We start from the raw sequence: 15,190 nt of genomic DNA, 5'->3' as shown, positions 1-15,190 counted from the left end.
GAGACATTTCATCCAATAGCGCGTCGTTATTGAGCTGAGGAACAGATCTCAGATCAGCCCATGAAGACGCACACCGCTCGAGTTCACTGCTGAGACATAATAACAAACGAGGCGGCCCTTTTATGTAAATGTCTGTATATTATATCGTTCGTATGATTTTGCATGTTTGTTAGTAACGTTTGTTTTAACCTGGGCAAAATGTAGGATGTCATTTTGAGTTAGGTGGGAGGAAATAACTATTGCTAACCAGTCGGTTAGTTGAAAGCGCGCTGGGCTCAAACATTCAGGTAAACAACCGTTTATTTTTACATCAGTGCTGTAAACAAACAATATATACGCACATGTACGTGACATAATACTTTATAACTGCAACCGATATAGAGAGAAAATGGCAAAAATGTAAATATTCGGAGTTTGTTTTCTAGCGAGTATTGCTAACAGATATGATGCAGCATTTTGTCTCATCACACTGTATGATGTGAAGACTGTATCCTGAATTGGAAGATTACAACGTACTAAATTTATAACAAAATTTTGCATGCATCCACTCCAGTTGCAGGTAGTTAGTAATAATTTTAAGGAAAACCTGAACGTTGTAATATACTGCAGAACCAACTTCTATCTTTCTGTAATAGGTACAAATTTGTCTTTGAGGACAACCATCTCTGATCCAGTGAGATGGGGAACCAGCTGGCTGGAATTGCTCCATCACAGATTCTTTCAGTGGACAGTTACTTCTCAGACATCCATGATTATGAATATGACAAAAGTCTTGGCAGTACGCGGTTTTTCAAAGTGGCCCGGGCGAAACATAGAGAAGGATTGGTTGTGGTTAAGGTCTTTGCGATCCAGGACCCCTCTCTGCCCCTGACCAGCTACAAACAAGAGCTGGAGGAGCTGAAGATCAGACTGCACTCCTGCCAGAACTGTCTGCCTTTTCAAAAAGCCACACTTACTGAGAAAGCAGCCATACTATTTCGGCAGTATGTTCGGGATAACTTGTATGACCGTATCAGCACTCGACCGTTCCTCAACAATGTGGAGAAGAAGTGGATTGCCTTCCAGATCCTCAATGCTGTAGACCAGGCCCATAAATCTGGTGTGCGTCATGGTGACATTAAAACCGAGAATGTTATGGTGACAAGCTGGAACTGGGTACTTCTCACAGACTTTGCTAGTTTTAAACCTACATACTTGCCTGAAGACAACCCTGCAGATTTCAACTACTTCTTCGACACGTCTAGGAGGAGAACGTGCTACATTGCACCGGAGAGATTTGTGGATGGCAGTATGTTTGCCACAGAAAGTGACCAGACAACTCCGCTTGTGGATCTCTCCAGCAATAGCCAGAGGACCAGGGGAGAACTCAAGCAGCCCATGGACATCTTCTCAGCTGGTATTCATCACTATTACATAGTTTTCAGTTTGCTTAAAGCCAATGCATTATGACATTTTTCAAACATCTTTCCTGTTTATTTTCTTTTGATAGGTTGTGTGATTGCAGAGTTGTTTACAGAGGGTGTCCCACTCTTCGACCTCTCACAATTGCTGGCTTACCGTAAAGGACATTTCCAAACCGAACAAGTGCTGATGAAAATTGAAGACTGCAGTATTAGAGAACTGGTAGCATTTCTATTCATATGAGATTTTTTGATACTTTGTATTATTTCACTTTAGGTTTTACAAATGTTTACACTACCATTCAAAAGTTTGGGGTTGGCAAGTTTTTGAAAATGCCTTGAAGTCCCTTATGCTCACTGAGACTGCTTTTCTTTGACCAAAATATTATTTTACCATTTTAATATATTTTAAAACAAAATGTATTCCTTGATGGCAAAGATCAGTTTTCAGCAGCCATTACTCTGGTCTTCTGTGCCATGGTCTTTTAGAAATTATTCCAATATGCAGATTTGGTGCCCAACAAAAATATTATTATTATTCATGTTGAAAGCAGTTGTGCAGCTTAGTATATTTTTGGAAATCATGATAGCCTACTTTGTTCCAGGATTTTTGATGAATACATAGTTCAGAAGAACAGAAATAGAAATCCTTTGTAATATTTTGAATGTCTTTACTGTCACTTTTGATCAGTTTAATGAATCCTTGCTGAATAAGTTTCTTTCAAAAAAATCTTACTGACCCCAGTCTTTTGAATGGTAGTGTGATTTATTTAATAAATTATATAGTAATTAACACAGTTAATAAATAATATGATACTAGGGAGTACTCTATAATTTCATGCACTCTATGCAGGTTGCACAAATGGTGCAGCGAGAACCGGAAAAGCGTCTGACAGCTGAAGAATATCTAAAGCAGCAGCGAGGCAAAGCTTTCCCAGAAATCTTTTATACCTTCCTTCAGCCCTACATGGCTCAGTTTGCTAAGGAGGCCTTCCAATCTGCAGACGAAAGGGTGTTGGTCATTCGTAAGAACCTGGAGAACATCCTCAATAACTTGTGCAGTGACGGGCAGACGGGGAAGACTGAAAAACAGGAGAAAGCATCTCAGGAGCTTAGTTTATCCAAGGAACAAGGGCTTGTGGTACTGGTTTCAGTGATCACATCATGTCTGCAGACACTACGTTTCTGCGACTCCAAGCTGGCAGCACTGGAGCTGATTCTTCATCTGGCAGGCCGGCTAAATGTGGAGACACTGCTGGACAGGATTACACCTTACTTACTGCACTTCTGCAATGACTCTATGCCACGCGTCAGGGCTGAGGCTGTCCGCACACTGACTAAAGTGCTGGCACTGGTCAAGGAGGTTCCTCGCAATGATGTCAATATCTACCCAGAATACATTTTACCTGGAATTGCCCACTTGGCCCAAGATGAAGCCACAATTGTCAGACTTGCTTATGCAGGTATTTTAGTGCTAAAACAAATGCTGGAGTGAATGGTTTCTAGATTATCTTGTCTAAATTACTCTTTTTAAAAGTGTAAATACTTAAGTTTTCACAATCCAATCAGTCTCTGATTTTAAATAAATCAAATCATTTGAGAATGATTGGAAATTCTTTCATATTTCTTAGATCACACAAGTAAAATGGATTGTGAAAACCATTTCATATGGACTTGAATATATATTTAGATAATGTAATGCAATTCCTTATATATTATTTTACAGTTCAAAAGTTTGGGGTCAGTAAGATTTTTTTTTTTTTTTAAAGAAAGCAATTCATAGTTTTATAGTTTTCTGCAAGGATGCATTAAATTGTACAAAAGTGATAGCAGTGACATTTAAAATATTATGAAAGATTTCTATTTCAATTAAATGCTAATTATATATTAAAATTAGTGCTGTCAAACGATTAATCACATCCAAAATAAGTTTGTTTACATAATATATTTTTTGTGTACTGTGTATATTAAATATGTATATATAAACACACACACACATATTTAAGATAAATGTTGTTTTTATATATTAAATATTTATATTTAATATAAATATACATGTAAATATTTTCAAAATATATGCTGTATGTGTGTGTATTTATATATACAAATATACACAATACACACATTATGTAAACAACAACTTATTTTGGATGCAATTTATTGCGATTAATCATTACCGCACTAATTAAAAATATAAAGCAGTTGATTTAAATTGTAATAATTTTTTACAATATTACTATTTCTTAATTATTTTCAATTAAATAACCAGCCTGGGTGATTTTTTTTTTTTTTATCTTACCGAGCCCAAATATTTGAATATTATATTATATTATAGAGAACATAGCACACTTGGCGGAGACAGCGCTTCGTTTTTTGGAGCTGGTGCAGGAGAATAATTTGAGCTCTGAACAAGACCTCAATGGAGAGGACACAGAAGAAACTCTTCACCCCAATGAAAACTACGATTCAGGTAAAAGTCTGCCCTTTAATATGATCTCACTTTTATGGTAGTCTTAAAAAAAAAAAAAGTTAATAGATATTGTCTGTATAAATCCCAATGTAAGATCCAACGTTTTGCACTACAGTAATAGCCAGCTTGCATGGAAATGCTGTCATTAAAATGTTGTGGATATGATCCATCCCTTGTCTAAAGAGCTGCAGGCCTTGCACGAGATGGTTCAGCAGAAGGTGGTGACGTTACTGAGCGACCCTGAAAACATAGTCAAACAGACGCTGATGGAGAACGGCATCACACGCCTCTGCGTGTTCTTCGGCAGGCAGAAAGCCAATGATGTCCTTCTATCCCACATGATCACCTTCCTCAATGACAAGAATGACTGGCACCTCCGAGGAGCTTTCTTTGACAGCATAGTAGGTAGGTTGCCATCACAGTCACTTCATATAATATCAGACAGTCACTCACAACATGTAACCAAATCTCCTCCTCCCTGCAGGTGTAGCAGCATATGTGGGCTGGCAGAGTTCCTCCATCCTGAAGCCTCTTCTGCAGCAAGGCCTGAGTGACGTGGAGGAGTTTGTCATTTATAAAGCTCTCAATGCTCTCACTTGCATGTGTCAGCTGGGGCTACTGCAGAAACCTCACATCTACGAGTTTGTCAGTGATATTGGTGAGAGAAATTCTGCTCTCTTGTACGCCACTGTATAATGTGCTTCATAATTATTGTGTATAATTGTTATTGTTCCACAGCTCCTTTCTTGTGTCACCCCAATCTGTGGATCCGCTATGGAGCTGTGGGTTTCATCACTGTTGTCGCTCAGCACCTCAACATCGCTGACGTCTACTGCAAACTCATGCCTCATCTCAACCCTTTCATCACACAGCCTATTATACAGGTGATTAGTCACAACTACTCTGAATAAAATTCTCCTTTTGTGTTTCACAGAAGGAAGGAAGTTATACAGGTTTGGAACGACATAAATGACAGAATTTTCAACTCTTTTTCTGCCTTTGGACAGATTGATAAAGAGATTGTGTTGCTCAGTGTGCTGAAAGAACCCGTAAGTCGTGCCATCTTTGACTATGCGCTGCGTTCCAAAGACATCGGAAGCCTCTTCAGACACCTGTTACTCCGCCAAAAAAAGCGCAATGTCTCCATCCCAGAATGCTCTGTTCCTGAGGATCCCGCAATTGCCCAGCTGCTTAAGAAACTTCTTTCACAGGTCAGGATTTTTATTTTTATTAATTACTATTGATTTTTTTATATTTTATTTAAATTTTATTGTCTTCATTAATGTATAAGGCTGCTAGTTTAGATTTTTTTGTACAAAATCATTTTAAAATGAGAAAATAATTACTTTGTTTTAGAACAACACTTCTGTTGTGAAATAGTCATAGCACTGACCCTAACCCTAGTCCTAAGTAATGACTGTTTTTTAAAACATTTTTATTGTAAAAAAGAAATAAAAAGATATTCATAATAACACACACACACACACACACACACTATATTGCCAAAAGTATTGGGTCACCCCCTTCTAATGAACATGTTTTGACTACTTTAGTCATTTCTATGAGTACAAATATTAATGTTTAAGCATATGATAATATTTTAGGGAATTGTGTGCTTCTAATTTTATAACAACAGTTTGGACAGGACCCTTTTCTATTCTAACATGACAGTGCCTCTGTGTATAAGGCACGGTTAAAAAAGACATGATTGAATCAGTCAGTGTGGAAGAACTTGACTGGTCTGCAGAAAGCCAAGTCCTGATCCCAGCTGAACACCTCTGGTCTGACTTTATATGCAGACCTTGAGCCAAAAACTCATCACCAAACACCAATGACTTGTACATAAGGGTACTGTCATTTTAGACACGTCCAAAACTGTTGCAACAGAGATGGAAATACAATTTTTAAATACATGAATTATTATGTTTTATATTATGAATTATATTATGTTTCCATCTTTGTTGCTACAGCTTTGTTAGTGCCTTTTTCTGTTCTAAAGAAGGGGGTGTCCCAACACTTTTGTCCTTATACAAGTCATTGGTGTCCAGTTCCTCCCATAGTAGCTTAATTGGGTTGAGATCGGGTGATTGGGGAGGCCATTCCATGACAGACATGATGCCAGCTGACTGTTTCCTCTCCAAATAGGATTTACACAGCTTGGAAGTGTGCTTAGGGTCATTGTCTTGTTGGAAGGTTTAGGAAGGTTGGGGTGTTTCCAAACTTTTGGAGGGCAGTGTATATCTTAACTCCCCACCCCCCAAGCATCCAAAATTTAATTATACAAGTAAAGTAGTTGTTATACAAAGGCTAAGACAGATATAGTCACATACAAAAGTACATATATACACACACATCAATCAGTAGAGTGAGAGGTATTTTTTGCCTGTGCCAATATTTGGTTATTTTCCAGAAACTGTATAAACAGATACCAAATTGTATGGTAGTGCTTTAATTTGCCCTTTATACTGTAGGCTATTCTTCCCAATACAATATAATGTGTCCAATCTTTCAACCAATGGTCAATGGATGGACCTTCTATGTTCTTCCAGTAGAATGCCATTAAACGAGTAATGACGGATTAATAGAAGTGTTGTTTCAGGAATAATAAGGCATGTTGCCTTGACTTATGTCACACTTGTATGAATTAAGTTGAGCTGTATCATGTGATTTCTAACAGGGGATGACAGAGGCTGAGGAGGACAAGCTCCTAGCTCTGAAAGACTTCATGCTCAAGTCCAACAAGGCCAAAGCCAACATCATAGACCAGAGCCACCTGAGTGATGGAGGCCATAGTGGAGTAATTGATCTCGGTACACTGGGAATCACTGGCCGACAGGTGGACCTCATCAAGCCCAAGCAGGAGTTTGAAGACAAGAGAGGTGGGTGACACACTGTCTGCATTCATATTTACTGTTATTTGAGGATATGTATATACTTCTCATTGCGTCACCATTTAAAATGAATGTCTTTAATTTTCATTTGATTTCAGACTTCATCCCTTCTGCCTCTGGTATATTGTTTAGATCTCAAGCAGCTGAGCTCTGTTTGAAGTTATAATCACTCACTTTGACTAACTTCGAGGCTTTGTGCATTTAAATTGGAGAAGTCATGATAACAGGCAGATGTGATGTGGATAGATGCACTTTGTTTTGCACGACAGCTCATGTTGGCTAATAATGCTTTTGTTGCAGTCAGTTTGTTACAAACCAGTGGTAGAGTGTTGCTGCAGTATGGATTATATATAGATTTTCTAGTATACACTAGCATTCAAAAGTTGTTTTTTTAACTACTATTTTTATTCAGCAAGAATGCATGGAAATTATCACAAGCGACAGATTTAATGTTACAAAATATTTCTATTTCAAATAAATGCTGTTCTTTTAAATGTTTTATTCATTAAAGAATCCTGAACCAAGCAAAAAAAAACATTTAAAAAAAATAAATAACTTTAGAAGGGACCCCATTCCTATGGATAAAGATATATTTATACTTTAATAGATTTATACTTTTAGTCCTCACACATTTTGAGTTAGTTAAAAAAATAAATCTGGGCTTGTAGAACTGCAGCTATAGATGAAGTTGCATATTTATTTGCTGAGAGTTAATGATCTCAACATTGTATAGTCCTCATCATTTCTAGTGTATTTGGGGAATAAAGTTTTATTCTGTTTGCCACACCTCTAGGAAAACATTTATTTTTTTATCTAATATTAATTTGCATACTGTCACTGTGCTGACTAAATCAGTTGCTTCTTTTCTTTTACACGTGTCAGTCCGCATGTTAACACGTTAACTGAGCACCGAGTGTTTTAGAAACCAGAAATGCATCTTCTATCAGAACCACTTTTAAAATAGGTCAATTTTTTAAATCTCTTCTTGCAGCTCGCAAACACACGAAACAGGACTCCAACTTGAACGAAGAGTGGAAGAGCATGTTTGGTTCTCTGGACCCTCCCAGCTCGGCGCAGACGCCCTCGACGGTACCTAATGTTCTAGTTCAGAGCGGTGTTGGGGAGCCCAACGGAACTCTGTCCGGAGAGCGCCTGCGATCTGAGAGTTCCTCACAGACTCTTAACCTCCCTCATGTTCCATCCTCAGCCCAGGTCGACCGCTGAGCCGACAGTGTGCTATCGTCCCTCCCCTGCTCTTTCTCTGCCCTCTCAGCCTCTTCCATGAGCCTTTTCAGCAACACCTTTTTTGTGCATTTGTCTGTGTTGCAGCTTTGTAGTCTGTAGAGGCTTTGAATCATAGCAGTCATCTGATATTTTCAGTCATGTTTGCACAAACATGCAGGAATGTGCTGGTTTTTCCCAGATGAAATATATTGGCATGTTCTTAAATAATACTGATGATAAACGACTAAAATCTTTTTAAACCCACTCCCCTTTCCTCTTCAGATTCCTGAAAGTGGAGCTATGCAGTCCAGGAAAACCACAGCGCTCCCTACTATTCAAGTGGTACAGTCTGTATCTGGAGCATCCACGTACCAGCGGCGCATCACTACATGCAAGGCAGAGCTACAGCAGCTGGTGCAGCAGAAAAGAGAGCAATGCAATGCAGAACGCATGGCCAAACAGATGATGGAGAGTGCAGAGTGGGAGAGCAAGCCTCCACTGCCAGGTACAGCAGTCACATGTCACCTCACTAATACAAGTACATTGTGTGGCTGTCTAGCTTCTGCTTGCTAGATCTTGTACAGAACTCATCTGCAGCTGACTTTTTTGTTGACCTTTCATTTTTATATTTAAACTGCAAAGGCATTTTAATTGGGAAATAAAAGCTAAAAGTACCTTTTACTTGGGTTATGTAAATTAAAAAAAAAAATTGATTTGAATTGTTCTGCAGTATTATATATTTTTGTAATGAAATATTTAGAAAAATGCTGCTGTTCATTATGCTGTTTGATATCACTAGACAGTACTGTAATATTATTAACAGAAACCGGGAGTGATAAAAATATTACTGACAATAAACTGCTGATGTTTGTTTGATGATGTTCAATCATTAAGTTGTTTTAAAGGATAGCCTACTGCTCCATTAAGTAACTTTTTGTTATTGGCTTATAGTGTAACTAACTGTTTTTTGAGAAGGGCGGTTTTACTGTGGTTGATCTACTTTAAATTAGAGTTGATTAGGGTTTTCTAGCTTGTTTGCCTCACACAGGTTATTTTCACTGTTAACTGCAGCTGTTACATTGCAGGGTGGCATCCAAAAGGTCTTCTAGTGGCCCATCTCCATGAGCACAAATCTGCCGTGAACCGAATCAGAGTCTCCGACGAGCACTCCATCTTTGCTACATGCTCCAATGATGGAACTGTAAAAATTTGGGACAGCCAGAAAATGGAGGGCAAGACGACCACCACAAGGTGGATAATATCTATACAATGTCTATAAATTGTCTAGGTTGTTGTATTACTTTTATGCAAGCTGAAATGACTGAAAATGCGATTTTCAGGTCTGTGCTGACATATTCTCGGATTGGAGGCCATGTGAAAACACTGACCTTTTGTCAGGGGTCACATTACCTTGCTGTTGCATCAGATAATGGTTCCATCCAGCTTCTTGCAGTTGAGGCAAACAAGCCACCCAAATCACCCAAAGTCCAGCCTTGTCAGACCAGGTGTGTGCAGGTCATGTAACTCCACTTGTAGCATCCTGAATTTGTGTGCTGCCGACAACGGTATAAATGAGTGAATCAAAACCATCACACGCAGCCAGTCAGATCAGTAAGCCACTGAATCTCTTCCAGGTTCCTGGACCCAAAGGATGAGGGCTGTGCGGTGGACATACATCACTTTAACTCAGGGGCACAGACGGTTCTGGCCTATGCCACTGTGAACGGCTTTTTGGTGGGTTGGGATCTCCGCAGCAATAGCAATGCCTGGACCCTCCGCCATGACCTGCGCCTTGGCCTCATCACTTCCTTTGCTGTGGACATGCACCAGTGTTGGCTGTGTGTGGGTAAGAGAGTTGGATAGTGAAGCAGACGTGTGCCGATCAAAACCCAAATTACAGAAGAATGTTTAAGACATTCCTATACCATTATAGTGATTCGTATGGTTTGCTCGGTCAAGATTTGACTTATTTTATGTCCTACTTAACACAGGCACAAGTAATGGCACAATGGCTTGCTGGGATATGCGTTTTCAGTTGCCAATTTCCAGCCACTCCCACCCAGCCCGAGCGAGAATCAGACGCCTGCTGATGCATCCACTCTACCAGTCCTCTGTCATTGCAGGTAAAAAGTCTCTTATGATCACCAATGCCACATTTATTTGATCAAAATGCAGTAAAAACCACAATATTTAAAAATTTAAAATAGCTTTTTTTAAATATATTTTTAAGTATAATTTAGTCTGGGGATGGAAAAGCTGAATTTTCAGAAGCAATACTCAATCACATGAGCCTTCACAAATCATTCTAATATGCTTATTTGATGCTCAACAGCTGTTCTATAGAATAAACGTTTAAAAGATTATTTTTCTTTACTGCTTTTAGAAGTCTTTACTGTCACTTTTGAGGGATTTAATGTATCCTTTCAGACTAAAAGTATCGATTTCTTAAAAAAAAAAATATATACAAGTATATAAAATAGAGTAAGGTTATAAAAGTTTTTCTTATTCTCTTCAGCTGTCCAAGGTAACAATGAGGTGTCCATGTGGGATATGGAGACCGGAGACAGGAAGTTCACCTTGTGGGCTAGCTCTGCACCTCCGCTTTCAGAGATGCAGGTACGTTGTCACTTCTGCATCACAATACACATTCATAATTAATAAATAAATTCAGACTTGCCTGCTGTCATTACACTGGACTCTGTTGTTCTCTACAGCCCTCTCCTCACAGTGTTCATGGGATATACTGCAGCCCTGCTGATGGCAATCCTCTCCTACTTACAGCTGGATCTGACATGAGAATCAGGTGAGGCTAATTAGCAAACTAATCACTGTTGAGGGGTGATGATTTAGCAGGTTAGAAGGCATCAAGGCTTGTTTGAATCCAATGTTTGCACAACAACCTGTTTACAAAGACTACGTCCACATTAATGTGAAATGTTTCATATTTGAAAGCAGCATTTTCGTTTCCATTCAAATGATTTAAGCACTTTCCAAATATGTCCAACTCTCGGTTGAATTTCAGATGATACTTTCATACAAAATCAGCTGCATGCAGATTAAGACACAACCAATATTTCCACAAGCAAATATCATTAATTGGGTGCAAAGGTTTTACATTCCCAAGGTTATGAGAGCATGTGCGGATATATTGAGCATGTTATGAATTTGAGTGCGTTCTGTATGATATCTGCAGGTTTTGGGATTTGGCCTACCCTGAGAGGTCATACATCGTCGCAGGCGGTGCAAACGACTCGCTTCACTGTCCTTCTGTGTTCTACAACCGCAAGATCATAGAAGGAACAGAAGTAGTACAGGTCTGAAGCTAATTTCCATCTGATGTTCTGTTTTCTGCACATTTATATTTGACTGATCTTCTCTTCTGTCTCCTTTGACCTTACCAGGAGATCCACAGTAAGCAGAAAAGCGGATCCACTGAGGACACACCCCGCCGTGGCCCAGAATCCCTTCCTGTGGGTCACCACGACATCATTACTGATATTGCAACTTTCCAGACCACCCAGGGCTTTATAGTCACCTCCTCTAGAGATGGCATTGTCAAAGTCTGGAAGTGAGAGAAACACTGTGCCAAGATGGGACCCCGTTAAATGGACATCTGATCAAGTGCACTGTAAATTTAAATATAATGCCAATTAATATAATAAAGTCATTTAGGAGCAAATAACTAACTATATATAAAACCGTGAAAGTTCAGTTTGCTTTGTATGTTTTTCTGTGCTTTATGTGAATATCAAGGTCATATGATCACACGATATGATCACACTGCAGAAAACAGGACATGGTGAGCTAAAACAGTGTTTCACACAGTAGTTACACTTATAGTGTTATTTCTGCACTGCTTAACCCATGTAGTTTTGTTTTGAGGCCTGAGTGCAAGACATGGATGAGATTGAAACTTCCATTATAATCACCCTGTATGGATATTACTGAATAAATGTCATAACATATATGTATTCGCTTTTTTGTCTGGAAAACCAAACATTGAGCACAGCATATTTAACATTGTCTCAAATGAACATGACCCATGGATTCCCAAATGAATAAAATCAAGTCCAACTGTATTTTTTTTATTATGAAAAACCTGATCCGATAACAGAAGTAAAATAGGTTGAGACCAGTTTTCACAATTTTTAAAGATTAAAAAATGCATAAATTTTACAGACCTGCAAACTCATCAGAGAAAAAAAGGTGACAGTGTTGGGGTTGGGGGGGGGTTGCAGAATGGGCGACGCCGACACTGTGAACGCATTAGCCTTGCACGTTCGCCAGATTCTAAATAGACATTGTTGTTTACAAGTAATGCGCCGCATCCCATGCAACAAGACGTCAAATTGCTTTGTTACACTGTATTACTCTCGCATCAGCTGTTGTCTAAACAGTCACATCTACCCACATCAACACATCAAAAACGCTTTCAAAGTAGGGCTACATCCAGCTGACTTGAATGACTGCTGCGCACACGACAACCTCCATAATTTGTCGTTAATCAGGGTAGCTCAGAATTGGAATAGTAGCCAGAACGCAGGGCAGAGCACCTGGCTTAAGTTAGGGGCTAATGATAAGGTTGCAACCTAAGTTGGCTATCTGAAATACTATATACTTACGTAGCAAGCTAAATGGTGAACTTTAGTTAGCAAGACGGTCAGACAATGCAGGAATTAACATTACAACTAGCTAACAATGTTAGATGGCTAGAAAATTTGCTATCTTGCTAACGGAAATTCCAGCATTGGATCCGCTTGTATTGCTTGCTATTAAGCATTTTGCTCGAAGCATAGGCTAACTGTATGAAAAAAAAACGCTAACTTAGCTGACGTTATTTGACTTAAGCAAACAAATAGCTGTTGTTTAGCTCCAAATTGGGGTGGGCGATATGGGAAAAATATATCACGGTTTTTTTTAGAAATATCACGATTCACGATTTTATCACGATTCTTTGTCATGTTTTACTATTTTGGTTTTACAAGTTGTCTGAGCATTACAGCCAAACTAGAAAGACAAAGATGCATGGCAGATATTTAGGCCAAAGTGGGTGAAGATAAAAAATCTTTTTCATTATTTTATCTTTCTTATTAAAAAATAAGAACAAAGATACACATTACAAATACACATAATATACAAATAATAAAAACAGTGCTTTATTTTCAGGTACAATAGGTGTATTTAGCAGGAGCATTCAATGAAATTGAATGAACAAATATAAAAATAAAACACTACATAGACTGATTCCTAAAGCAACTGTATTAAAGTTTTTCAGTCAAGAATAGTGAGTGATTTTTCTCTTTGTGTTTTGTTGTTTTGTTAACGTTAAATGAATATTTCCCCCAAAAATAAATATTCTGTCATCTGTCTGTCAATTCTGTCATAATGTTTTATTTTTATACCATCATTTACTCAAAAGTTGTTTTAAACATGAATGAGTTTCTTTCTTCTGCTGAACATAAATGCTATTTTGAAGAAGGTGGAAAACCAAACAGTTGCTGGTCCTCAGTGACTTCCATAGGATTTTTCTTTCTTGCTATCAAAGTCAATGTAGACCAGCAACTGTTTGGTTACCCTCATTCTTCAAAATACCTTATTTTGGGTTCAGCACAAGAAATTAATAGAGGTTTGGGACAACATGTGAGAGAGTAAATAATGACAGAAATTAAATTTTAGGGTGAACTATCCCTTTAATGACAGTCGACAGCATGTTTAGTGTCCTGTCCCTTTAAGAGCTGCACGCATCTAATATACAGGCACGCATCAGTTTCTCTCTTAACTATTTACTTTCATTTTAGAGATAACCAACTCAGTCTGTATGTAAACCTTGTGTGTTTTGACAGTATTAGCGCAAAATATAACTTAGTTGAGTAATCAGGCGCTCGCGCTGTTAGACAGGCGTTTTAGTGCGCGTGCTTCAGGTGTATGCGCTCAGAAAAAGCGCACGTCAGACCAGCGCGCGAATTAAACATTTAACCAGCAAGGCTTGTGTGCAAATAATGTACTTTTGCGATCGCGAATAAGTGCAGTGTCCTGTCAGAGTAATTCTACTGCTGTATGTCGTGTTGTACAGTATATAGAGACGGAGACCAGAACTGTATTTGATATAATGTGTTCTGTAGCACGATACTACGATATTTCTTCAAAAGCAGATCGTGGAGACATTTTTATCGTCCACGATCAAAAATCGTCATATCGCACACCCCTAGCTCCAAAAAGACTGATTTACCTTGAATTCAATTTCCATCAGAGTTTCCACATTAGGTCAGGTGTCTCTTGACAGGCGCGAACACAGATGGCAGTGTGTTTCAAGATCCTGAACCAAGCGCTGAGATTCCGATTGGTCCAGAAAAAATGTCATTTATAAGAATTGTCCAATAATGGCCTACATGGCATGCAAGCCCACCCCCACCTCCCTCTCTTGACAGGCGCGAGCTCAGTAGAGATTCCAACCGGATGTCAATTAACTCGGGACGCCCATAGCGCAACAGCACTATATGTCTTCACACTGCCTACAAGGCTATCGGCCCAACGTGACTTATAGAGGTTTCTGCCAACTGATAAGAATTTTTAAAAGTTAATTGCGACTTTTTATTTCACAAATCAGACTTTAAAAAATATTCTTGCAATTTTGAGAAAAAAAGTCTGATTTGCAAGATTAAAAACTAAAAAAAATGCACACTTTTTTCAGGATTTCAAGGTAAAAAAAGCCATAATTTTGAGATGTAACCTAAGAAGTGCAAGAGAAAAAGTAAGAATTGTGAGATAAAAAGCCACAATAACCCTTTTTTCCCTTAGCGGAAACAGGAAAGCTTCCATACCTGACTGACCATAAAAGTACCACAAACATAAAAAATATACTTATTTGCTATTGTGTTGGCGTGCCGGATAATTATGTGTTTTATGTTGTAGAACTTGCACAAATATAATTTTCTAGCTCAGAGAGAATGATTGCTAAATATGAGGGTGAAGAAAGTCTTTGCTCAAAAGTGTCATTTGGAAAGTGATCCTGGTTAAATGTCTCTTACACAAAGAGCTTCACATTCCTCCTGCGTAGTAAACCTGTTTTTGTTTCCTCCACATCCTCCAAACCAGAAGTGTATGCATTCATTTTGCTGGATGTCATAGTGCCAGCTTAATACATAGTGACTGCAGGGCCCCGTATCCTGTTTCATGAAGCACGCATCTGTGAGTGGAAACATCAG

At 38.6% G+C, this 15,190-nt stretch overlaps 2 protein-coding genes across 3 annotated transcripts in view; one reads left to right on the top strand and one right to left on the bottom strand.

Annotated features, from left to right (window-relative positions):
- The first annotated feature begins 36 nt into the window (after nucleotides 1–36).
- On the top strand, nucleotides 37–12,048 carry LOC306887495 (phosphoinositide 3-kinase regulatory subunit 4-like). 2 transcript variants are annotated; one of them, XM_079445254.1, is made up of 21 exons: nucleotides 65–287; nucleotides 636–1,396; nucleotides 1,490–1,623; nucleotides 2,254–2,863; nucleotides 3,736–3,870; nucleotides 4,054–4,275; nucleotides 4,355–4,528; nucleotides 4,609–4,754; nucleotides 4,878–5,081; nucleotides 6,548–6,749; nucleotides 6,860–6,880; nucleotides 7,753–7,850; nucleotides 8,268–8,490; nucleotides 9,071–9,236; nucleotides 9,326–9,490; nucleotides 9,620–9,831; nucleotides 9,977–10,108; nucleotides 10,501–10,601; nucleotides 10,700–10,788; nucleotides 11,179–11,299; nucleotides 11,387–12,048. In XM_079445254.1, the coding sequence occupies exons 2-21, from the start codon at nucleotides 679–681 to the stop codon at nucleotides 11,555–11,557; spliced, it is 4,044 nt and encodes a 1,347-aa protein (XP_079301380.1). In that variant the 5' UTR covers nucleotides 65–287; nucleotides 636–678; the 3' UTR covers nucleotides 11,558–12,048. The 2 variants fall into 2 exon arrangements, with proteins under 2 accessions (XP_079301381.1, XP_079301380.1); XM_079445255.1 differs by lacking the exon at nucleotides 6,860–6,880 and having other exon boundaries at nucleotides 37–287.
- A 2,166-nt stretch (nucleotides 12,049–14,214) lies between these two features.
- LOC306887497 (collagen alpha-6(VI) chain-like) overlaps nucleotides 14,215–15,190 on the bottom strand; it is a 62,799-nt gene continuing 61,823 nt past the window's right edge. Inside the window, exon 40 of the mRNA XM_079445257.1 lies at nucleotides 14,215–15,171. Within this exon, the coding sequence (XP_079301383.1) occupies nucleotides 14,999–15,171 (173 nt within the window). The 3' untranslated portion in view covers nucleotides 14,215–14,998. The remainder of the gene's footprint in view (nucleotides 15,172–15,190) is intronic.

The sequence above is a fragment of the Barbus barbus genome (genome assembly GCF_936440315.1).
Source record: "Barbus barbus genome assembly, chromosome: 21".
In the NCBI taxonomy this organism is placed as follows: Eukaryota; Metazoa; Chordata; class Actinopteri; order Cypriniformes; family Cyprinidae; genus Barbus; species Barbus barbus.
The sequence above is the reverse complement of the archived record's forward strand: the minus strand, read 5'-3'. Positions and strand labels throughout refer to the sequence as shown.